At 39.3% G+C, this 25,212-nt stretch overlaps 1 protein-coding gene and 1 long non-coding RNA gene across 3 annotated transcripts in view; one reads left to right on the top strand and one right to left on the bottom strand.

Annotated features, from left to right (window-relative positions):
* Positions 1-23,180, bottom strand: part of LOC101831558 (protein FRA10AC1 homolog) — a 29,027-nt gene extending 5,847 nt beyond the window's left edge. The window contains exons 1-12 of one of the 2 annotated variants that reach the window (XM_040744923.1): positions 23,001-23,180; positions 20,384-20,460; positions 18,628-18,723; positions 18,458-18,503; positions 15,934-16,010; positions 13,851-13,934; positions 12,800-12,884; positions 9,414-9,459; positions 7,005-7,118; positions 5,276-5,318; positions 3,825-3,937; positions 963-1,001 (exon numbers count right to left, since the gene is read on the bottom strand). In XM_040744923.1, coding sequence (XP_040600857.1) covers positions 963-1,001; positions 3,825-3,937; positions 5,276-5,318; positions 7,005-7,118; positions 9,414-9,459; positions 12,800-12,884; positions 13,851-13,934; positions 15,934-16,010; positions 18,458-18,503; positions 18,628-18,723; positions 20,384-20,460 — 820 coding nt within the window. In that variant the 5' untranslated portion in view covers positions 23,001-23,180. The remainder of the gene's footprint in view (positions 1-962; positions 1,002-3,824; positions 3,938-5,275; positions 5,319-7,004; positions 7,119-9,413; positions 9,460-12,799; positions 12,885-13,850; positions 13,935-15,933; positions 16,011-18,457; positions 18,504-18,627; positions 18,724-20,383; positions 20,461-23,000) is intronic. The other variant, XM_040744927.1, reaches the window with a different exon arrangement.
* On the top strand, positions 14,883-19,150 carry LOC121140210. The gene is made up of 2 exons (XR_005877011.1): positions 14,883-14,959; positions 18,775-19,150. It is a non-coding gene; the product is annotated as an uncharacterized LOC121140210 (long non-coding RNA).
* Positions 23,181-25,212: the final 2,032 nt, after the last annotated feature.

Raw genomic sequence — 25,212 nt, 5'->3', positions numbered from 1 at the left:
GGGGAGCTAAGTGTCGCTCCCAGCACCCATGCTCAGACATCTGTAACGAGCGCCAAGGGGCAACGCCATCTTGTGCACGTCAATGGCCCCTCTCCTCAGGTGGATATACTCACATACATAGTTTAAACATAATAAAAATAAACCTTCACCATTTAAAAAATATTTATCAGACAGGATAAAAAAACTACAAATGTTCCCTTTTATATCCTACAGGAGATTCTTTTCTCAAAGCTGTCAGAAAAAAAAAAGCTAAATAAGCACTGAGGTCTCCTTATTACTTCACAAGGGCATTGTCACTCTGCTGGTGGTTTCCTTACTGCTTTAGTTATGGGGAGAACAGTGACAAAGCTGTGGTCTGCCTTTGCAGTCACGTGACATGCTTTGGTAGAAGTATACAATTTTGCCTCTATCTTCATGTTGCTATTCTACCTTGCTTCCCATTATTCCTACACCTCTAATTTTAAAACAACCTTACAGACTTTTTGTAAGTCATTGTGAACACTCTGGGAACTCTGTAGCAATCATTCATTAAATCACTGCTTTAATATAAGCAATGGAAACAACACTAATGTACCATTCACAACACCAACTTCTCCAAATCCACACCACCCTAGGGTCATTCAGACTCACATAAAATGAGCAATTTTCCTAAAGTCTTAACTGCCTTTCCTTTCCCATTCCAACCTTATCCCTATTTCTCTCCCTGCACACTGTACAGTGTGAAATTGAATGTTTATGCATGGTATTTACTGAAAAAATTCTGATGCTTTCTATGATTAAAATAAGAAACTTGTAATTATTTTAACTGAAGAATAAATAGTCACCTTTTGTCCTTTGTGATTCTTCTCATGTTGTAAAAATATAAGTCACATCAGAGCAGGACACAAATAAATAAAAAATTCAAATTACAAATGCTTTGCATCTACATATATCTATTTGAAAAAGAAATGCTTGATACTTACTGTTTCTAGAATCTTCCGACCTTTTTAAGGATGTATGTCCTGAAAGGAAAACGCCACCATTTTACCAAGCATCATCTGTAGGTGGTATTAACTGCTGTAGCTAAAACCACAAATTCTCCCCCCAAAAAGCTCTCTACTACTTTCTAATCTTTTAGGTCCCTTAGTCTTATCAACTCAATTAAAATGTTAGGTTCTTTTAGATAGAGATCATCTTATGTGTTCATAGAGCCTGGGATATCTAACATAAAAACTAAGAGTCTAGAAAAAGTCCAATATAGCTTAAAAACACTTCACAGGTTACAAAGTGATAATAATAGTAAAGTAATAATAACAATTTCTTTTTCTTTGTGGAGATGTTCAGCCCTGCCACTGAACAGTGTACAAATACTTATTTCCACAGGATTCTTTCCACGGCTGAAAGGGGAGGTGGCGAGGGGCTGCAGCCTCTCCCTTCTGTACGGCACGCTGAGCAGGTGCTCCACCACTGAGCCACGCCCCAGCCAAGCCTGTCCAGTCATATGTGGCTATTAAAATATAACTTTTCAGCAGCAGTTATTGGGGGGGGGGGGCAAGAAGCAAAAGTACACAACATCTATTGTGTATTTGTGTGTGTGTAATTATTTTTTGGTCTTTTGAGACAGAGTTTCTCTGTGTAGCCTTGGCTGTCCTAGAATTCACTCTGTAGACCAGGCTGACCTTGAACTCACAGAGCTCCACCTGCGTCTGCTTCCCAACTGTTGGATTAAAGGTGTGCACCCCTACTGCCAGCTATATATATTTTAAATTACCACTCTACAGAGACCTCGGGGAGACATTTCTGGAGGGCAATAAAAGCATAGGTGACAGAATGACACCCTAACAAAACTGGAGAGGGCTAAGAAGCTTAAGTGTTAGTCTTTCAGAGGCTAAAGGGGTATAAGAAGTTCAGGGTAAAGACATGGAAATGTATTCAATGGGTTTAATAAAAACAAAAAAGGGTAGGTGGAAAGGTCAGGCTTACACTTTGGGCCTACTGACATAAGCAGAACCAAACTGGGAAGTGTAGGTTAGGCCACACACCAAGGAGCAGCTGCTAGCTAACACAACCATTTGTAATGTGAAGGGCTACTGTAGGTGGAAGTGCATTCCTCTTCCCCAAGACACTGAAGCTAAGTCAGAACAACCGCAGGCCACAGGGTGGAGCTTCTTGCACACTTGTCACAGAGGTCTCAGTGACTTCAGACCAACTGATTACAACATTGCTGGTCAGAGCACTGTAGTGTAAAAGCTAAAACTCCAGAACATCATTTTGATTCTGAGTCTGGAACTGACTTTTGGAGCTTCTTCATCTGTGAATTCACTGATCCACCTACTAAATGCCTATGGTGTTAGAAAGTGGAGATGAGTTAAATAATCACACAATCCCCCTCTCTCACAGAAAATGAGTTATGGGTCCTGACCATTTCTAACCAAGCACAGGGTGCTTTCAGATTGTATAACAGGGACCCACTCTAGTCTGGAGAAGTGAAACAGACAGTATTAAGGGCCTTTCCAATCGAGCCAAACTGAAACGTGAAGGGTGAGGTAGCTGAGAGAAAGGGAAACAGGGAGAGATGATATTGAATCTGGCCAAGAGACTGAATCTACATCTAAGGGTTTTGTTCTTCCTTATCTGCCAAGGCAAATGCTCTTCACACACAAGCTATTGTCATACTTTCCTCTTTACACATTCATTCTGCCATGTGACATTCAGTTGTCCACCAAGGCATTCACATACTTAACACTCTCTATGATGGTAACATGAAGCTACAAAGTAAACAGTCTCACATAGGCGGGGAAAGGATGTCTAGGTGTGGATAAGGCCAGGAATGCCAAAGTTCCATATGCAACTGTGATGTTTAGAGATGAGTTCTTCCTAATTTAGAATAAGCCATGATTACATGATATGATTACACTAGGTGGGTAACAATATTATTAACCCAATAATGAATATAACCAAATTTTCAAATGGTATATTACTATATTAGAATAAATTTAAAAAATTTAAACTCAAATGAGATTTTCACATTCATTAATTGAGATTTACTTTGGAGTTTGGAAATAATTAAGATAGATATGAAAACACTTTCTGTTTCAAGTGCCAACTGCCAATAAACAATAGGAAAGCAGTTCTACTAACCATCCACTGCAACTCAGCAATTTGCAAGAATGCACTTAAGAGTACCCCAACTGTCTTCCTGTCCAGAGCAAGGGAGCCCTCTCCTGTCCAAATCTTATATTAACACTAGCTTAAATTCAGTTGAATCTTGCTTACATTGCCCACCTAGTTTTAAATTTGGTTTAGTAGAAGCTATAGCCAATTAACTATTGGTGCTGAAAAAAGCAACTAGAAGTAACCTTCAAAATAGCTAATTACACGGCAAGCATTGGTCAAATTGCTTAATAAATTATCTCAATCTCTCTCATAATCCTGTAGACAGGTAATACAATCATGATTTTAGATTGAACGACAGACTGTCACACTGCTTTACAGATCTGAGTGCCTTCACATTCTCATTTGACTCTTCCCAAGTTTGACAAATATGGAGGTGGGCGTTAAAGTAAGCTTGAGAGTCAGTGTCTCGCCCATGTAACAAGGCTTGCATACAATGGGAATTGACACCGCAGTATTCCACGATATTTATAGTACCTGCCCAAAAGGAATCAAAACCAACTCTGTTCTTACAACTCCCGTAAGTGACTATAAATGGACCTGAATTCTCAACCACTTTCCTTCTACTTGCTATAAAACAAAGTTCTGACTGCACTCACCAGCAAGACTCTGATTTGCACTGTGGCAGACTGCACTGCATACTGGGAATGAGGAGCTCTTAGACCCCTTACCTTCATCTTTCCCCTTGGAGACCTCTGAAGAAGATTTGGATTTCTTATGTGGTGAATCGTCACACTCAGTCTTGGTTTTAGCCTTTCTTTTTTTGGACTTGATTTCTTTTCTCCTTTATGTTAAACAACATAATATTGAAGTTAATTTTTTCAACTGATTTTATAAAAAGTAAAATCCAATGAATTAAAAAAGTTAAAGTACATATCACTTATATAATAAAGAACCTTGAATGAGTACATAAGTATTTTAGCTCAATACACAAATAAAGATAATTCTGTAAAATAATAAAGCCTAAACAGAGACAAAGAACTATTTTTGTAAGTTCTCTCGGCCCTCTGCCAGCACATAACCCGTGTCCCCAGGGCCCTGGGAAAGCAGGAGCCAGCAGCAGGTGCTCTGACGGTTCAGGGCCAGTGAGAGGACACTCTCCTCTCCGAACAAAGACTACAGGAAAAGCATTTTGGGATGGAGAAAGAAGGGCTTGTTTTTAACTCACATCTCAACATTAGACACTTATAATTTACCTTCTTATTGCTCTGGCTTTACCTCTTCAAGGCCAGGTTTATAATTTGGCCAGTACAATAGGTAAAAAGCAATTAATTTTAATTGCTTAAGAAAAGAAACATGAGAAAACAGCTCTTAAGTATTTGCTCAAAGACTTCTGATTAAGACATCTATGCTGATGCTATCATGCTGCCATAGCAGTTAATAATATTTGCTCTTTATCAAAGTCATTTCAAATTTGAAATGAAACTTAAAAAGGGAAAACTCACAAACCACCATCAGTCTCTCTCAGCATCACTGACAGAAAGAGGAAATTAAGGTTGGGGCTGGCTATTTAAGTAACAAAAAAATCCTGCTGATTTTAAGAATTTATTACTTACCTGTAGCAGCTAAAACGATACATAAATATGCTTATAATATAGCTGATTTTAAGCCAGGTGTGATGACATATACCTATAACCCCAGCCCACAAAAGTCTGAGACAGGAGAATCACAAATTTGAGGCTAGCTTCACATACACTATGAATTGAAAGCTAGCCTGTCTCAAAAAAACAAAACTAAAACAACAAAGAAATAACGACACTATTAAACCAATAAAACCAAAACCGAAGATCTCATACGTACTTCATGGTACAGGCGAGTGATACTCCTAACTCATTCAACACTGCATACATTAAATAAAAACAATTTTTGGGGGGTTGTTTCAAGACAGGGTTTCTCTGTGTAGCTTTGTAGACCAGGCTGGCCTTGAACTCACAGAGATCCGCCTGCCTCTGCCTCCCAAGTGCTGGGATTAAAGGCGTGCAGCACCACTGTGCAGCTTAGCATTCTACTTTCTAAACAGTAAATTAAGTCCACTTTCCAATTGAGATTTAGACAGTACAATAACATGAGTATGGTCTAATTGCTAAATATTAAAAATAGTATTTTACAAGAAAAAAATTACCTGTGATGAAAATTTAACTTAAAGGAACATTCTTGACATAATCCTAAGAGAAAAAAAAATATCACTGAGCTTCCGGATCTGTGTAACTATGTTGTTACTCTATTTTAATTATAATTTCTCATGTCCTATACATAGGAAGTAATATGAAGAAAATAATCTTAACATTATATCTCAAAATTATATTAAACTGTTTGAGGACTGAAAATACTTTCTATTTAAATGTTTTCACATAATCCATTTTGGTCATATTCTTTCCTCTCTCTGCTTCTCCAATATAGGCCTCTCTACCACCTCACTTCATATTCTTTCTCTCTCTTTAGGAAAAGAAGTATGACTCATTGAGGAAAGCAGATGTTCCCTTTCCCAACAGCTACCAATTACAAACAGTGCCCACCTCACCTTCTGCCCCCAACTCCAGCAGACTCCCGCTGCTCAGGCACAGGCCACACCAGTCAGAAGCAGGTGAGTGACCCTGTGCCAGCCTAACTGCCCCCACTCTCTAGATTCGGTTCTCAGCTACAAAGAGCTTCTTGGTTAGGGTTAGGGCTTTGTACCCACTTCCCCTTATTGCTGCTGGGATTCTGTCTGTGCTGGTCTTGTGCATGCTCTCATAGTCTCCAAGTTCACATGTTTATCAGCCCTGTTGTGTCTGGAAAACACTGTTTGAAAGGGACTTTAGAAAAAGTGTCATCCATTGTGTCTCATAGGCAGAATTAGTATCTGACATCAAAGATATCTCCTAGTAACATGATGTAATAAGATGCAATTAACAACAATAATGATGGAGCGGTGCTGTGGTCCACTGTTTTACAGCGGAAGACAATCACTGCAGAGACTCACAACTGGTCAAAGGGCTGAGAGTAACTGGCTGTGAACGCTCCAGTCTACGGAGGGCACCTATATCACCCCCTCCAAGGTTCGGGGAACATCTTCAACAAGTAAACAGAAAAAAAGGAAGAGCCAGAGGTTGCACGGTCTGTTGTATAATGCTGTCCTCTGAGCATGGCTACTACACTCTTGAACTCTCATCAGCTGTGACTACTTGAATAAAACCTGCACACGACTAGATAAATGAACATTCCATCATTGTGTGTGTGTGTGTGTGTGTGGGTAGACACGACTCATGAGGCCCTGTACCTTCCTGAAGATTTCTTCAGTGGTATAGACACTGTAAGTAACCCTAATACACTCATTGGGTCACAAAAGGAAAAAGGAGGACAAATGAAGAAGAGGTGAGTGAGGGGATAGAAAGTGAATGGTTTGAGTACTATCAAAATATGCTATTATATAAGGTATGAAAATGTCATCGTGAGACCTATTATTAAGTAAAATTAATATACGTTAAGTAAACTTTTTAATAGGATTCTTTCCTAAAATTGTCTCTCACTGTCAAATAGCACATTATAGCTACACATTCAGCCATGAGGTTTTTACATCACCTTTTCTGACATTGTCACTTAGACACATTATCTGGTGACAGTCTCAAGCTTGTGAGATCTTCACTGTACAAGTTACCAGCTGGAAATCTGACATTAGAATTGTTTTATCAAAGTGCTACCATAATGCTAAAAATTTTAGGCTCAAAATTTCTTTGAGATTTAGAGAAACTACAGAGAAAAAGAATACTTTTAGGAAAACACACTGAATCTCTTAAAATTAAACTATAAATAGTCTATACATTTTTCAATTCTAAATTAAAGATAAACTTGGAAGAAATCATTCAACTTACTTAATTTAACAAGTGCATTTCTCTTTTCACCATGCTCAATATAACCAAAGTTAACTTCCCAGCTTTTTAAGCCTTCTTTTTCATCACAATGTTTATTTCCACAAAAAAATTGACCTGCAAAAAGAAAGGACTATCAGTCATGACACATGACATGATTGGACTATAAACCTATTATCTCTAAAACTTTCTTTTAAAAACTGTAAAATAAATAATACTATAGTGGGATGTAAAATAAATATTTAAAATATATATAATAAATTGTAGCACAAGCTCCTTATTAAAAATAACTGACCATAATAATTATAGCATCATGTATCTAAGTATGAAATCGAAGAGATAATTTGGTTTTTCCCTTTTGCAATGGGAACTGAACCCAGGGTCCTGTGTGTGCTAAGCATAGGCTTTACCAGTAAGACACATCCCAGTTTTTTTTTTTTCTTACTTGATTACTAGGCTGACCTAGAACTTATGCTATAGGTCAAAACTGAACTTATAGACATCTTGTCTCAGTCCCTAAGTGATAGCTGGGACTCCACACTGTGCCACCAGACCCAGATAAAGAGCCAAACTCCTAAAAACATACAGTCCCAAAATTCCTGATGATAAACTGTTCATTTAAGTAGAGTTTTAGTTAGTCCTTATCAGATAATCTCATACTTTGGAAAGTGAAAACATGAAGTGTACTCACTAAAACTGGGAAAGGAGAAATCATTTCCCAAAACACATTTTTAGATGTGAGTCCTTACAGTCTTTAATTGCAATATTAAAATTAATGTTTTCAAGTATTATACCATTTACTTAAAGTTCTAGCGAAAATGTTCATGAAAAACATTTTAAAAACTTAAACCTGATATTCCAAATTTTAACACCTCATGCTCTATCTTATATTAAAAACTTCTAAACCAGAACAAGAACTGCTGATTGGAGGTGAAGGGACAACTCAAAATTATCTATTTTAGCAGAAAAAGGAAAAATAAAAATGATTTATACAAAGAACAACTTCCACCACAATAACTTACACTAAGTAACAAGTAGAAACCACAAAATCCTTTTCATAAATGTAAAAGAGAACCAAAATGAATTTATAACATTAGCATCCAAAAGGCTAACTTATAACTCTTTTGAAACATAATCTATTGCATGTAATCCATACTAACCTCAAACTTACTATGTAGCAGAAAATGAACTTCAAACACATTTTTTACATTTATCTATATATTTATTTATTGTGTGTGTGTGTGTGTGTGTGTGTGTGTGTGTGTGTGTGTGTGTCTACATGTCATGCCATGGCATATGTAAAGAAGTACAGGATGACTTTAAAATTCATTCCAAATGAAGAGTTAATTAAACATGAGCATGTTTAGTACTTAATAATGACTGTTAAATAGCAACCACAACATTCTATCTTAACAGCAACAGTTTGCTCTCTGTCCCAACTAGTCCTATATTCACTTATGAACTAAACACCTACCAACCTTTTTAAAGGCAGTTTTATATACTCTCCTAAAAATTCTAATTGACAAAATTAACAGAGACATTTTTATTAGTAAAAGATGTTTCAGGATCTATCCTTATTTTAGGCAAAAGTATAAAATAAAATGTAACCTTAAGAAAACTTTTACACTGCCTTATTTTTAAATGTTTATTTAGTACTGTGTATCTGTGTGAGTATGCGTGCATGCGTGTGTGTGTATGCATGTGCACTGAGTGTGTGTCATGCATGTGGAGTCTGTTCCCTCCTTCCACTCTGAGTTCCAGGGATTGAACTGAAATTATTAGTCTGGCGTGGCAAGTGTCTTTACCCACTGACCATTCACTGAGCTGTTTTGAATTCACTGTTTTGTCTTTTCTTCTACAGAAAACATCCCTGCCATTAATATATATGTGCACCCCAGGCACACCTGATGCTAGGAGAGGTCAGAGGAAGGCTTGGATCCCCTGCAACGATATAGTGCTCTTGACTGCCCTGAATATTTGACCTTTCATTATCATACTAAATACCTGGGCCGAACCTAGAATTGGTCTGTACAAAACTTCTATTGGGTTCACGTGTTATATTTAATTTCTACTTTCAGAATGTTGATTTTTGTTGGAATAGAGTACTACCAAGATTTTATTATAATAACTGGTAATCAAGCACTCACTTGTTCCCTGCTATTAAATCCTATTCTCATAACATTTTCTACATATTCTCAAATATTCTAAAGGTCAAATTTTAAAGGAAAAGTCATGAAAGCACTAAATTCTGATCTTTGCTAATAATATATTCATCAGAAATACATTTTCTGTAATTTTATTTTTATAGAAAATAATTTGTTATCTATAACAAGAAAAATCTCACCCAATGATTTCATTCTATTAACAAAATAAGCTGTGTTCTATTAAAAAGTAATTTTTTTAAAAAGTTACCTTTTCCTGAAATTACTTCTTTTTCTATTCGCCACCTGAATCCAAACTGGTATTGAAAATAAATATAAGTACAAAATATAAATTACATATATATTCACATCTAAACAAACATAAAGCTAAGTATGATGACATTTTCAACCTGAAAAAGAAATCTAATTCTCAGTGTGATGGCTTTATCTTTTTACAGTAACTTGAAAATACCTCTGAACAATTACCAACCTCTGTTAAAAATGACTTTTAAACTACCCTAAAAGTTACAGGTGTCAAGGCAGGAAAATACCTGCATTTATATTATATGCTGCTGTATGCAATACTGACAAGAAAGGGTTGTGGTTATGGCAAAGGACAGCACTTCAACATGCTAACCCTGTAGGATCATTGTTCTAAGAAAGAATCCAGGGGCTCGAGGGATGGCTCAGTGCTTAGGAGCACTGGCTACTAATACAGAAAACAGGTTCAAACTCCCAATACCCATGCGGTAGCTCGTAACTGCTTGCAACTCCAGCTCAAAGGACCTGACATCTTCTGGCCTCCACAGGTACTGCATACAAGTGGTACACAGAAATCTTGCAGGCAAAACAGTCATACACATTTAAAAGAGGAGGAGGAGGAGAGCGGAGGGGGAGGGAGAGGAAAAAGGAAAAGTTAAATAAAAAGAATTCAGATAAGATACAATTTCTTGTTAACGTTGGGTTTAAAATTTAATCGATTATTCTTTTTATTCTTTTTTAATATGCATTGGTGTTTTACCTACATGTATGTTTGCATAAAGGGATCATATCTTGGATTATAGACAGTTGTGAGCTGCCATGTAGGTGCTGGGAATTAAACCTGGGTCCTCTAGAAAAGCAGTCAGTGCTGTAAGAACACTGAGCATCTCTCCAGTCTAATCACTGATTTTTTAATTTGTCAAATATATATCTTAAATGCAAGTAAAGACTCAAAAAACGTCAAAACATTCTAGTTAAAACCCAAATGAAAATAAAATCCTCCAAGTCTGCAGAGAAAAAAAAGTAAAAATTTTAGACTAACCCTTTTCATTTTATGCTTAAGCTTATATATGTGTGCACAGATTGTGTACTGTTCAACATTATCTTGGACTGCCTATTGAAGTACAAAATCTAGTATATTTTTGGCAAGTTTCCCAAACCTTTCCTTTCGTTAATTTATTTAACAAATACACTTACTAAGCACCCATTTAAATGAGGATAACAGGTAATTATTAAAATAATGTCTGTTAAGTCTTTAAAAAAAAAAGGTGGGGGCTGGGGACTCAAGAAACGGCTCAGCTGTTTAGAGTGCGTAGCGCTGTGCCGAAGACCCAGGTTTGGGTGCCAGCATCCATACGGTGGGTCACAACTGTCTGCTCCTGTAGTCCTGGGGATCTGGCATTCTCTTCTGGTGTCTACAGGCACCATGCACCCATATAGTACACATTATGCATGTGCTTGAAAACATTCATATACATAAGATAAAAATAAATAAATCTTTACAAAGCAATATCCATCATCAGGAAAGTTATAATATATGGGGGATGAGAAACAACACTTGTCATACTAGGTAACTTTTGTATCTTTATACCCTTTCCCAACACTAGTTCTCTGTACACCTGGATTTTTTTTGTAAAAGAAAAATGGCCTTTGGCTCATTTAAGTCGTCATCGCCGCCTTCTTCTTCTTCTTTTTCTTCTTCTTCTTCCTCCTACTCCTCCTCCTTCTTTTTAAAGAAAAATTGTTTGCCTTAAGTGTATGGGGGTGTGGTTCAGAGAGGCCAGAAGAGAACATTAAGTGTCTGTATCATTCTTTGCCTATTCTTTGAAGCTGTGTCTCTCTCTGACCTTCAGGCTTGCAATTTTTTATTTTTTTAGGGAAGGATGGAAGCCAGCAAGCCCCGGAGATCTTCCTATCTCTGACCACATCAAGGCCAGAACTACAGATATGTGTGTATGTGTGTGTGTGTATGTGTGTGTGTGTGTGCGTGTACATGTGTTTGCCTGGCTTGTTACATGGGTAGTAAGATCCTGTGTGTGTGTGTGTGTGTGTGTGTGTCTGGCTTGTTACATGGGTACTAAGATCCAAACTCTGGTCCACAGTTCCTTATGACTACTCAATAAGCACACTTAACCACTGAGCTATCTTTCTGGCTCCCTGATTCTAATGTTTCTTAATAGAGACCTTAAACACTTAGCCTTTATTTGTGTGTATCAGTTCTCCTCAACTAGACCACAACTTTATTTTGAGACAGGATCTCCCCTCACACTTGCTTCACAATACTAAGCTGACCTTGAACTCACAATCCTGACACTGTCTCTTGAATGCTGGGATTACAGTCATAGACCATCACATCTAACTAGATTGCAGCTTTTTGTGAAGGGCAGTCACTGTATACTGTGTCATTCAATTTCAATAAATACTGGAGTGACCCACAAAAAGCCTGTGACTGAAAAGCTACTTTATCATATAGCCTCAAAAGAAGGTATTTCAGACTTGATTTGTAATGTAGTAACTGCAAGTAACTCCAATTGTGGTGATTCCATATTGGTTATGGTAATTAGCTGGTACAGACAAGAGCTCTGCAATAGCATCCACAACTAATAATGCAAGAAACTGAGAAGCCTCTGGGCTATTGCAACCACAAGGTTTGTAACAGGATTATGCAAAGTAATTATTGCTACTGTCTGTACAGATCTAGGAAACAGTTCACAAACTAGAAACACCAAAGAGATCAAACTAAGAGAAAAAGAAACCTTAGAGACTCTTCTAAAATAGATTTTTTTCTTAATAGAACAGAATATGCACTGCCCATACACGCAGTCCTTCTTTTCACATTTCCAACTGAGATTTTTGCTCCTCGATTACATTTTCTAGTTCCTATGGAAGTTGAGCTAGGAATAAAAATAGCTTCAATATTAACTAAAGATTAAAGTAGGAATGGGAATTTGCAACTACTAATTAGCACTGATTGAATGTTAATTTTACCAAAATAGAAATATTTATGTAACGAAAGTACATCTGCCACTCCATAAATGGTAATCAATCAAAACTATTAATTTCAAACTTGATCTGTGAAATGAGACATCACTCTACAGTGCTTAGTCACTAGAGGCTCAAGATGAGAGCCCGGAAGGGATCCAATTGCCAACTGTGTGTAATTTTAGACTTTCTACAACTGATTTCACAAACAAAATCACCTTGTCCTTCATAAATTTCATAGACCCTCTGTAAGCCCCATGACCACAGAGGTTAAGCAGCCAAAATGATATCCCAAAGTGCAAGACAACAGATTCCTATCAGTACCATTAAAGAAGATTGTGGGTCATGGTGGCTAATAAACATTAATGCTGTACTTGAACAAGAACTCCAGCTATAAATATCCATAGGGCATACCTTATTTTCTTTGTATCTACTGAGATCAGCTATGCAGTATTCCTTGAATAATTTATCATAATATTTCTTTGCAAGTCTCTTCTCCCTAAATCCATAAAACGTATGTATTATACATTTAGAAATCCAATCACAGTTTGCTACTTCTAAGCAATACCAAATAGGTAACATATGACATAAATATTAATGCTAAAAGGGGCCTAATACAGACAGATGTGCTGACTATCTGGAGATGAGCTATTAATGGCAGCTCTCTCAAACTAAAGGACATAGACAAATGACAAATAGAATTATTCTTCATTTATTATACTTTGTGATGTCTGGACTTTGAAAACCACTTTTATGATTTCTTTTTCCCAAAGTATTCAAAACATTTTATAAGTAGCATACAATAGCTTATTTAAGACAATAACAACTATTTCTGAAGATGAGGTCAAGCAATTAGAAGTTAATTAAAATTGCCAAAGATTACCCAAGGAAGCAAACCAGAGTCGAGTCCTAAATATAAGTTTCTATCTTTGATTCAGAAACTGGCCTATAAAAGAGCTGAATGCCTTGGATAAATGATGATAAGACAACACAGACTGGTGCTGGAGAAAAGGCTTAGTGATTAAGAGCATGCGCTGTTCTTCAAGAGACCTCGGTTCAATTCCCAGCACCCACGCTGGGTGGCTCACAGCCACCTGTAATTCCAGATCCAGGGAATCTGACGCCCTCTTCTGGCCTCCACGGGTTCCCACACACATGTGGCATGTATACACACACAGAGACACATTCACACATATAAATAAAAATAATAACATCTTTAATAAACAATAATAAAAGAGATAACAGAGTGAGAAAGACAAGACTAAAACATCTGCTTACTAGAAGCTAGTGGCTGAAATTTCCAAGCCATCAGACTGGCAGGAGAGTTGAAGCAGTGAAGGCTCCTGCCACCAGTCCTGCTGACCTGAGTCTGAACACTGGGACCCACAGTGAAAGAGAACCAACTCTTTCAAGTTGCCCTTTGACCTCCACCCACATATACATACAAAATATGTGAGAAAGTTACCAAGTCATATCTGCTTCATCCTCCTCATTCCATAGAAATCTATGGTTTTCTCGTATAACATCCAAGTCTGTCTTATCATTCTCCCTAGAAATAAAATTTTCATTTTAATTTAGTACAAAAACAAAATTAGTCCGATTTAGGTTAAATAGTGCTAAAACTTTTGAAAAAACTTGAATAAAAATATATAGTTCTCTGAACTCTGAAGTTTTTTTTTTTGTTTGTTTTTGTTTTTGTTTTTTTTCCTCGAGACAAGGCTTCTCTGTATTGTTTTGGAGGCTGTCCTGGAACTTGCTCTTGTAGACCAGCCTGGCCTCAAACTCACAGAGATCCGCCTGCCTTTCCCTCCCGAGTGCTGTGATTAAAGGCGTGGGCCACCAATGCCCGGCTGGAGATTTTATAAAAACAGTTACTTCAGTATTTTCAGAAGCTATTTAAGGAAAAAATGCAAGAAAGACACAAGTTCAGTAGAGAAACAAATTCACTCATCTCTAAGCTGGTCTGACTATACAAATGGTGCTATGTTGCCAAAGCAAGGATGAGAAAGCTGAATAGACTCTAAGTGAGAAAATGAGAATGTGAACAAGTTTCAGAATAGGTCCAAGTAACTAGCTCTTCATAATATATAATGCTACATCATTGTAGTAGTTTCCCGGGTAGACAAGTAAGGGAGGAAGAGAAGAAATAGAAGCTCAGTGTGGAAGCATGTGGTGGTATTTTGTTTATGCTATAACAAATAAAACTTAAGCTAGCCACACTAGGTAGCCATAGAGGCCAGGCAGTGGTAACACACACCTTTAATCCCAGCACTCAGGAAACAGAGGCAACTGGATCTCTGTTAGTTCAAGGCTACTGTAGGCTACACAAAATTGATCCAGTCTAAAAGAGAAACAGAGCTTACACAAAGGTGACCCTAGCACTTGGGATCACACGCCTTTAATCCCAGCCCTAGGGAGGTGGAGACAAGAAGGGATATGGTTGGGAGGAGAGAAGAATATAAGGCAGAAGGAGAAAGGAGCTCAGGGCAGTCTGAGGCAGGCAGTCTGTGGAGCAGTCAGCCTGCAATGCAGTCTGTGGACAGGATGGCCCCTTTGGTCTGAGCATTGGTAGAGGTAAGAACTCTAGTGACTGGCTGCTCTGCTTCTCTGATCCTTCAGCTTTCACTCCCTGATAGCTGACTCTGAGTCTTTATTATTAAGACCAATTAGAATTTGTGCTACAGAAGCAGAATAAACATTTGAGCAGTATGGGTTCAGGGGATAGGGGAAATACAATTGGGATAACTAAGGTAGTGTGCCAAAGTCTTTAGGACCCTACCTACTCAGAAATTAAACCAGAGGGAAATCCATGTAAGACCAAGAGCCTCAACACAGGAAGAACTTTCATGAGTGGGAAATTCCAGAGAAGTTTCTTGTTTGTCTTACTTTTTAAATTAATAATATTATTACTTTTTAGAGGCAGGCAGATCTCTGTGAGTTAGAGACCAGTCTGGTCTACAAAGTGAGTTCTAGGACAAAGTTACAAAGAAACAAAACAAACAAAAGATATTCTATCCTTCCCTCTCCTCTCTCCAGCCCCTTTCCTGACTGCTCTCATTCAGATTCATGGTCACTTTTTCAACTGTTACCCATGCATGCACACAAATGTATATATATAATTATTGGTTGCTTCCCTCCTTTGGACACTTGCACGGCACCTCTGGTACCATGAAAGCTAGACTTAGGAAGGAGGCTTTCAGATCCTTTTCTGGATGGTGTGTCTTAAGTGTCTGGTGTCTTCAGCAGTAGAGATTTATTTTCAACCAAGAGCAACAGCAATAGCCTATAGTGTTTGCAGAGTCTCTTGGACATTGCCTTACTTTTGCAAAAGCAATCCTGGACACTACAGTTTAAACAGGTTATTGTTCCAAAGGTCCTTGTCAACAAGACACAGTGTCTTTCTCACACACACTGTTATTTCCCACACCATACCTGCCTCAACAGGTGAGGAAGCTACCAGAGGCCTGCTTGCCAAGGAAGATATAACAAAGAGCCTAGAAAACCATCCATATCTAGCCTACATTCTATGTAAGCTTCACAATACTTACCCTAAACGCTTGAAGTCCTCCCTTTTGCCACCATAGTACAAAATATAGTCATTTACAAACTTTGTGTGCCTTTGATACTAAAATGCAAAACATTAAGGATGTTTATAACTGTTCGAGAGTTTTTCCATTGCAATAGATTACTAAATAAAAAGAAAGTGCGACATGAGTCTATTTAGCATTTTTAAATGTGTATATCAAGACAGATAGCTGTACAGTAGACTTTCACTTTCTGCTGAAAACATTTAAGTATGTATAGCTTGTAATGTTTGGAATGTTCATGCATACATTATTCTTGTGATAAAAAATGTATAGCCATGAGGGGGAAAGGGAGCTTTCTGTTCTGTTTCCAGATTGTACACAACCTCATTCTCTCATCCAGTCTAATAATATTACAAATAAAGAAATTGTGGCTTCTAAATTAAAGGTAAAAACTAGAATTTATCATCTATTATTACAAAATATAATAATTAATGATAAAGTATACAAAATAGTATATAATGTTTATAAAATGAAGCCCCACCAACATGAAGGTTTCAAAAAGCAAACAAGAAATCAGAAGGGCAGGCATGACGGCTCACACCTATAACCCAGCATTCCGGAAGCGGAGGCAAGAGGAGCAAACCAGGAGTTCTTGGTCATCCTGAGCTACAGAGTAAGGTAGTACCTTGAAAAGAGAGGACAAGAAATGAAATAAGCAAACTACGGCAAGTTTTCAATTTTAATATTCAGAGAGTCTACAAAACCATGTATATTTTCCATGCATTGTAAGAAGATACATGAATATTTAATGTTTAGTTTTTAAAACCTTAGCAGCACTCTCCACACTCAAACACATGCAGTCTGAGCCGTCTCAACTGCTGTGACCACATCTTTAAGCCTCAGTGATTTCACTGATCAGACTGTGGTCTAATAGACACTTAATCAGAACATGAAGTAGAGGTGGGGGAGTCCAAATACCTCAAGGCCTGGGTTCAAACTCTTCAACTCCCACTAGCAGGGCGTGCTGCTGGAGCAGCTAATTTTTCCATAAGGATCCAGGTGACAAGTTTTGCAGGCTTTTCAGTTTCAAGTCTCTGCTGCCACTGCTGAGCTCTGCTAGTATAACATAAAGCAGTCAAAAGCAACAGGCAGGGCTGTGGCCAACACAACTTCTCCTAGAGCAAAAACATGTCAGTGGGAGCTTGGCTTCCAGGAGACAGAAAAAGACACACTCCTCCCTATTCCTTATACTAACAACTCCAACTTTAGGCTTTATATATGAAAACAAACACAAGCTTGCGAAAGGTGGTGACTGAAAGACACACCAGGAACTGTTCTTACCTTGAGCTACATTCCCCAAGCTTTCTTTTTGGAAGTGAGGCTGCCAACTTGAAAATACTAATAAGCACACACTGGAATAATTACAACAGCAGTGTGCTCTCCCTAACAACCTGTTCGCCCTCACCAACAGCCAACTTTCCCTAACAACAGTCTGCTCTCCCTCACCAACACAATGCCCTGCCTAACAACAGCCTGCTCCCCTTCACCTTTAAAAGGCTAAGACTCATTCTAGGATGATCATTAACTGTTCTTTTTCGTTGTTGTTTTGTTTGAGACAGGGTCCCCCTATGTAACCCTGGTTGCTTGGAGCTTGCTATTTAGACCAGGCTGGCCTCAAATCCAGAGATCTGCCTGCCTCTGCCTCCTGAATGCTGGGATTGAAGGTGTGTGCTACCACACCCAGCAAGACCACTAACTTTTAACATAATTACTCCTCTGTAGCAAAGCATGCCAGAAAATAACACTGGGGCCCTCTGCCATCCATGCCAGAAAAATAGCACCTATAATTTCGTTCTCCTAACTCCCTCAATGAAGGTGTCAGAGAAGGGAGAGCATATATTTAAATGCTTATGGGAGAGAAGACCCATGTGGAAGCTAAGCCAAGCTTCCAATGGCTTGGGAGCAGACACTCAGAAACACCTCAGGTCTTGCTTGGCCTCTCCGTCTCTCTAATATCTGCACAGCAGTGTGACCTCAGTGCAGCAGTGCCATGAGCCAGTCTGACTGACTCACAGACCAGTCTCCAGTCACACCTGAGGAACAGAGTGACAGCAGGCCTGGAGACGGCACTCAGGCAGCTTTAATTTTAAAACAGAAGCACTCAGAAAATTTAAAATAGCAGAGAACCAGGTGTGAAGGGAATAAATTAAAATGATATTACAAAGACAGGAGCAGAAAAGGGAAATTTTGAAAGCCTGACAAGAACAGGCTGGAACATCTTCAAGTTCATGGACTTTTTAAGTCTATTTATAGAAAAAAAAATTCATTATTTTTACCTCTAAATTTTTCTTATATATTAGCAGTAGAGAATTATACCTGAAAATATAAATGGTAAATACCCATATCAATAATTGCTAGCCTGTAAATATAAAACTGGTCTATCTGACTCACAAGATTTTGATTTTTTTTAAATTAGAAAACATGGTTAACAAGCAGATTTTGAAATATTCTATTAGTTACAAAAACAAGACTATAAAAAGGATACAGCATCCATAGCTATGAGATGAAACCTTCTATTTCTTGCTTCTTCCCTGTTTAAAAAAAAAAGACTAAGTAAATTCAAATATCCATATTTTATTAACATAATCAAATTCAATTGTTCTGAGATTATAAAACAGCCTAAACCAAGGAATGTCCTAATACAAAACACCACACCTGTCCAGCAGGTCCGCTGCGACTTGCTTGTGGACCACCTTTCCATGTTTTTCTTTTTGAAATGGTTTTGTAAGCAGCAACTCATCTTCAGCTGTCCTAGTGTATTAAAAAGGAAAAATATTAAGAGTTAATTTTTCACATGTTCAGGGTTGCTTAGCAAGCACTCTACCAGTGACCTGCATTTCAGCTGCGGCAGTCTGAAGGTGAAAGTTTCCTTTGACTACTCCTGAACACTTGGCCCCAGATGGCATGCTGTTTCCGGAAGGAGGAACCCTGCTGGGAAGTGGAGCAGCACTGCAGAGGGATTTTATAACCTGGGCCTCACTTCATAGCTGCTCTTGGCTTCCTGAATGAAGACACGTGTCCAGCTACTGCATGCTCCTGCCTCCAGGTGTTACCCATGCTTGACTGTACCCCTTTAAGCCCTCGACTCCAGGTGTTTCTCCTCCCTGACTGTAACCCCTGGTTCACAAGACAAGTAACTTAACACCTCAGTTCAAAGAATTAAAGACTTAACTTTAAACGATTTACTGATCTTTAAGGAGACATTCCGAATCTTAACTCTATTTAATATTTATAAAATGAAAAAGACAAAAACAAAATGGCTGGTTCTAACCAGCAGGTTACTGTATCAATCATTTACCACCCTAATCTTATTATTAGGTTACTTATCTGTAAAATAGGAAAATGAAGATTTAACAAAAAAACAATATGGAAAAGGTTGACTATAAGAGACACTGACCACAAATGATTAGCCTTATTGATATAGATAAACTGAACCCTAGATCATAGTACTGATGGAAATTTGCTCAAATTCTATTCTTGGGGACTGTATCTGGGACTTCATGTAGCCTAGGCAAGCATTCTACCAAGGTAATTACATTCTCAGACCAGGAAGTAATGTTTTTAATGAAAATCTAGAAAACATACATTGTTTTATTATCTTATAATTATTACTATTCTTTTTGTTATTCATGAAGACTGATCTCATAATAGTCAGTCCTAGTAAGTAAACATATTAGTCTTACTGTGGAATAATAAACCAATTTCTCTAAGTTCCATTAGTACTAATCAAGCACTCCAACGTGAATACATATGAAGTTTCTAAGCACTGAAAGCTAAGAACAATGCCCCTCCCTAAACACAGCAACTGGACAGGGAGCTCATACCTGGAATCATAGCACTTGGGAAGCTAAGGTAAAGAGATTATGAGTTTACGATAGCCTGGGCCATATAGGGAATTCCAGGCCAGCCTCAACTACATATGAAACCATCTCAGAAAACAAAAATGACAACAACAAAAGAGTATGTCCTCCTTGTGACACCCAGGCTTTTGTGCTAGAAGATCTTGGTCCCCCAATTCAATAAAACTTCCCATGAGTTCCCTCCACTGACCTTCTTATTCAAGTACACAGCACACAGACCTCACTTGGAAGGCAAGCACTAGCAAGTAAACTCCCTTTAAGGGTTTGCATGCACAGTCTTAACAAATGAAAACAAAACCAAATAAAACACATGCAATAGAGAAATCTTTCCTTTTCCCACCGTCCTTTTCAGTAAACCCCTTCACAACAAAACTTCATTTTCCCACAACTACCTCCAAGCGTAGATCCATTTACTACAGTGTAATGAATAGAAACCTCACTTGCCACAGCAGTTGTTTCTATATGTAAACTCGGCCCCAAACCTTTCAGTATTATTTATTTACACGTCATGTCAGTCTAGAATGATGTGAACTACAGACCAGTAGACTTACTTCTTCTTCTTTATGCTTGATTCTCCACCTTGCTCATCATCACTAAAATCAGAGTCGTAACCCCCATGCCCGTGCATCTGCAAAGGAGTACCAAGTCAGTTGTGAAGACCCTGAGTTGCCAGTATTCAAGAAACACAAGCGTGAAAATTAAGTGATCTCAAACAGCTGCAAGTTTTTTTAAGACAAGGCAGGCAGATGGCTGTCTATGGGCTATACAGCCATCTAAAACGTTCACTCCCTTTGAAATAATGGGCTGACAGCTCAGAAATGCAAAAATGTTTTCTTCCTTTAATTGCTGTTAAGGAAGTTAATCGTTGTCCTTTCCAGGGAAACCTAAGCCTGGATGCTGCAATGTGACTGCATGCAAGGGGCAATAGTACATCCCTTTCATTTGACTCGTGGTAGTTACTGTGTAGTGTGCACCTCCTAAGGATGTTTCAGTCTTTGACAGACCACTGGAAACTTTTATAAAGGAAACTAGTGTCCAGTACTTCAACTACACATTTCATATGTGTACATATGCCTAACTGTGCAAGTACCATTACAATTATCTGCAGTAGTAATTACAAAAATGTGATACACAGGTTTATAGCCTAGAGAGATACTAGTTTTCAGGTATGTGATGGTGTGCCACTGAGTAAACATACTCTGTGATGGCTGAACAACAGAGACATTGCCAGAAGATGTATTTCTGAAGTGTTGCTCTTATTAAGCAATGAATTGAACTATATAGTCACTTTGTCATAGACACTGTGCTAAGTACTTTGTAAACAATGCTTATGGTTTTTCAAGCTAATAAGAAGTACCAAGAAGTTTAGGAATGAGAAGAATCAAGGGCACAACCAGTCTTACAATTTTACAGAGCAAGTGGCTAAACTGATCTGCTTGGTTATTTTTGTTTTTCCCCTTTTTCAGACAGGATTTCTCTGTGCATCTTTGAAGTCTGTCCTGAAACTCACATAGATCCTCCAGCCTCTGCCTCTTGAACGCTGGAACTAAAGGCATGTGCCACCACCACTGGGCCCTTGATCTACTTGAGTCTTAAGGCCCCAGTTTGAGCTGTCTCTTGGGACCATGATAAGGCACAATTTACCAGATTTAGTGTTTGTAAACAGTACATTATCAACCGATTAAAAAATTTCCCCCTTATTTTTAAAACATGAGTTTTGTCTTGTTAGAAGTTTCCTCAAGGCGGGCGTTGGTGGCGCACGCCTTTAATCCCAGCACTTGGGAGGCAGAGGCAGGCGGATCTCTGTGAGTTCGAGGCCAGCCTGGACTACCAAGTGAGTTCCAGGACAGCCTCCAAAGCCACAGAGAAACCCTGTCTCGAAAAACCAAAAAAAAAAAAAAAAAGTTTCCTCAAATTAAATTACCCTAACACTTGGCTTAGTCGGTTTTATCGCTTATTTTTAGATTGACATTCTTGGAGTTGCTCAAAAGCCCCAGCTGTCACTCAATTGTATCTGAAAAGGCATCTGATTCCAGCATTACACTGAACCAGGGACACACACACAAGCAGGAGTACAGATGGGTCATTTCACAATTGTGTGCCACCAATATTCAATTCCTACAGCTGAAAGGAGCCAGTCCAGGTCAGGTGCCACTACTTTTAGCCTTAATATTTGTGTCAGCCAGTGTACAGAACTTAGGACACACATTAGGATGGGTATGGGTGGGTTACAATCTCTACAGTGGGAACCAGTCCAAGCAAAGTGACATTAGCTTTAATTTTAGCATTTGTGTAGGCAAGCACAGCTAAGACAGAAAATGTCCCCATTCTTGACTATCTTCCTTATGTCACTCCATCTCTTGTGGCTTCATTCATCTGTTAAATGAGGTGGCTACGTCAAATCGTTGAAGTCTATGGGTCTGTGTAATTCCATTTTCAAACATAGGTGTGTGAATATACACCTTTCTTTCCTCTCCCACCAACTGCTAAAGAAAAGGCCACAGCCACGCTTGGAGACACAGGTTTGCAGGCCACGGTTTCCCACCTTCCCTGGCTGACATCTATCGCTGCCTTATCCACTGAGACGTCACAATCACATCAACATCTTATCACAGCTGTTCAAATTATACCACCCTCTAATCCTACATCTTCACTTTCTTCATATTTTGATGGTGGGAAACCAAAGTGTGGAGCCTGGGGCTTTAGCAGAATCCAAGGTCTGGCACATATGCTTTTCATTTATCTTTTTTTTTTTTAAGTGTTTCTTAATCTGTCTGAGCCTCGGTTTCCCACTCATGTGAAGATTAACAGGAGGTAAATGAGCCACCACGCTTAAAAGGTTTGGGAACGGCACGTGGCACAGTAAACCCTGAAAATATGAACTAGTGGATCATCTTGACCCCTCATCCCCGACACCACTTCCCTGCTCCGAGCCACACACACCCCCCATTAATTTTTCTTCTGGCAGCTTCACCAATCCCAAGAGCTCCTTCACCAAAAAGCTCTCACTCAAATCATAGTATCAATCCACGGGAGTTAAGAAAATCTGGAGAATGGAGGGCATCTGCTGCCCCCAGAATCTGTCAAAATAAAAATTACAACAAATACTGAGGGCACGTTCCAAAGTCCTCTCTAACACCCAATACGCCCACGGCCCTCCTTACACACCCCTTCCCTTCCGCTCCTCTCTGTCTGGCAAGTTCGTCCCAAGATTCGTGGCAGCTGCAACGACGACCCACGGCCTCAGCGAGCCGCTGCAGGTCCGCGCCGGTCCTACGGAGCCGCGCTACGCCGCCGCCCGCGCCACCGCCGCCGCACGCCGCACGCCAAGCCCTACGGGTACCGGCTGGGAGCAGCTTCCGGCCGGCTCAGAGGCGTGTCACATCTACAAGGCACCGTTCTCCGGCGTGCCGACCTGGTGCTTCAGCCAAAACGGCTCGGGAAACACAAGGACGGCAGGAAAAGAGGCCCGGAAGAGGAAGAGGAGACTGCCTGATTTGGTTCCTCATTAACCCCCTGGGCCACCTCCCTTTCCCTCTAAGGAATCCAACATGTAGTACAATGTGGCATTGCCCGCAGCCCAGCCCACGTCCTTCATTGGGAAATATATCTTGCTGTAGAAGAAGCCCTGCCTGTCGCCTACGGTCTTCTCTCCAGTAACCTTAGTAACGCTTCCACGGAGCATCCTCGCCCAGCGAGCGGCTCAGCTCAGATCTGCCTTATTACCCTCCTCTTCCCCCAGGAAAACAGTGTTCATAATTAGAACAAAAATAGCTTCTCCGCGTTCCGCCACCCACACAATAGATACTGTTCCAAATGCAGTGCTGGAGGCTTAAGAAATCGAATTGGCGAGGAAAGGAAGAAATGAGGAATGGGAAAGATTCCTTTGGGTGGCGGATTCCTCGGGCGATAAGCGACTCGGCACGTGCAAAAGGGCATCCAAAATAGAATTAAAAAGAAAAAAGGGGCAGGCAAAATTAAATTATTTTAAGCCCCATCGGTTCTTCCTGCATTTTGCTTGTCGTGTCCCGCTCCCCTTTCCACTGGGTTCAGATCTTATCTCCCTCTAGGAGCAGCGTTTATTCATCTCGTCCTTCGCACCCAACAGTGTCTTTGAAATCACAGGAGCTACTAGAATATTCGTTGAATAGGACCAGCATGCCTCTGGCTTTCATAACAGGTCCATTTAAAGAAAAACTCTGGCACGTAATACACTTTCGTTTTTACATCTTTTTATCCTAAACAGTAGATAACAATATCCCTGTCAATCAGTTCAAGACTTCTTCTAATTCCTGACAGTAAATTATAGATACATCCTGATTTACCCAGATCAGTAAGTGTGATCTGTTAGTTACATGATTATAAATTCATGTATTTCAAGATGCATACGAACTATACTGCAATAAAGATACTTCCTTAAGAAACTAAAGATAACAGGAAGCCTCATACTTTACTATTATAACATATTTAATTATTTTGTCTGTAGGGAAAAGGGGCCAGTCAAAGAAACACACCCTGAGCAGAGCCAAAGAAACACACTTTGGCCCTGCAACCAGAACCAAAGAAATGTACCCTGACCCTGAAACCAGTGCCAAAGGAACACACTTCGTCCCTGGGATCTGAGTCAGTGAAAGAAATGCACCCTGGCCCTAAGATTGGAGCCAAAAGGCTAAAAAGAACCAGAGAAAAAAACCACACTTTTGCCCTGAAACCAGAACCAAATCTGACCCTAATCCTGTGCAGAAAACTAACCAATCCTTGAGCAGAGCTCTAGCCAATCTTTGCTCAGCACTGAAACTGGACCAATCCCTACCCTGGAAAAACTTCCCCGCCCCCAAGAATCCCTATATAAACCCTGTGTATGTTCAGCTTGTCTGGTCCAGCTGCTTCCTTCTAATAAACCCCTTCAATGAGCTTGACGTGGCGAGAAACCTCCTACAGAGCAAAACTGCCACACTGGGCGAACATCCCCAGCTGGAAGACCCTGTCCTGCGTGAGCATAGCCAATATACTGGGGAAGCCTTTCCCTGAAGCAAGGCCGTAAGCTGCTAAGCTTACTACAACCTGTGGTGGTCCTTGCCTCCCAAGCTCCAGGATACCTTTCCACCTGAGCTGTGTAACACTCAGTATTTTGTGGCTCCCGAGTGCCAGAATACCTGACCCATTTTGACAAATACCTGAAAACCAAATATTTGTTCTTTTATTTATTACTAATAAAGTAAAAGAAACCCTGTATCTTATATCCAACTCCTTTATACTAATATTTGACATACATTAGCATTTTGTTTCTTTTTTAGCATTTTATCTGTTACTTCATTTTGCTTTTCCAACAACTCTGTGCGGCTGTTGTAGCCCTGCATTTAAATTTTAAATGTGTGTG

The sequence above is a fragment of the Mesocricetus auratus genome, unplaced genomic scaffold (genome assembly GCF_017639785.1).
Source record: "Mesocricetus auratus isolate SY011 unplaced genomic scaffold, BCM_Maur_2.0 Super-Scaffold_4256, whole genome shotgun sequence".
NCBI lineage: Eukaryota > Metazoa > Chordata > Mammalia > Rodentia > Cricetidae > Mesocricetus > Mesocricetus auratus.
Note: the sequence above shows the minus strand (reverse complement) of the source record. Positions and strands in the feature narration are given on the sequence as shown.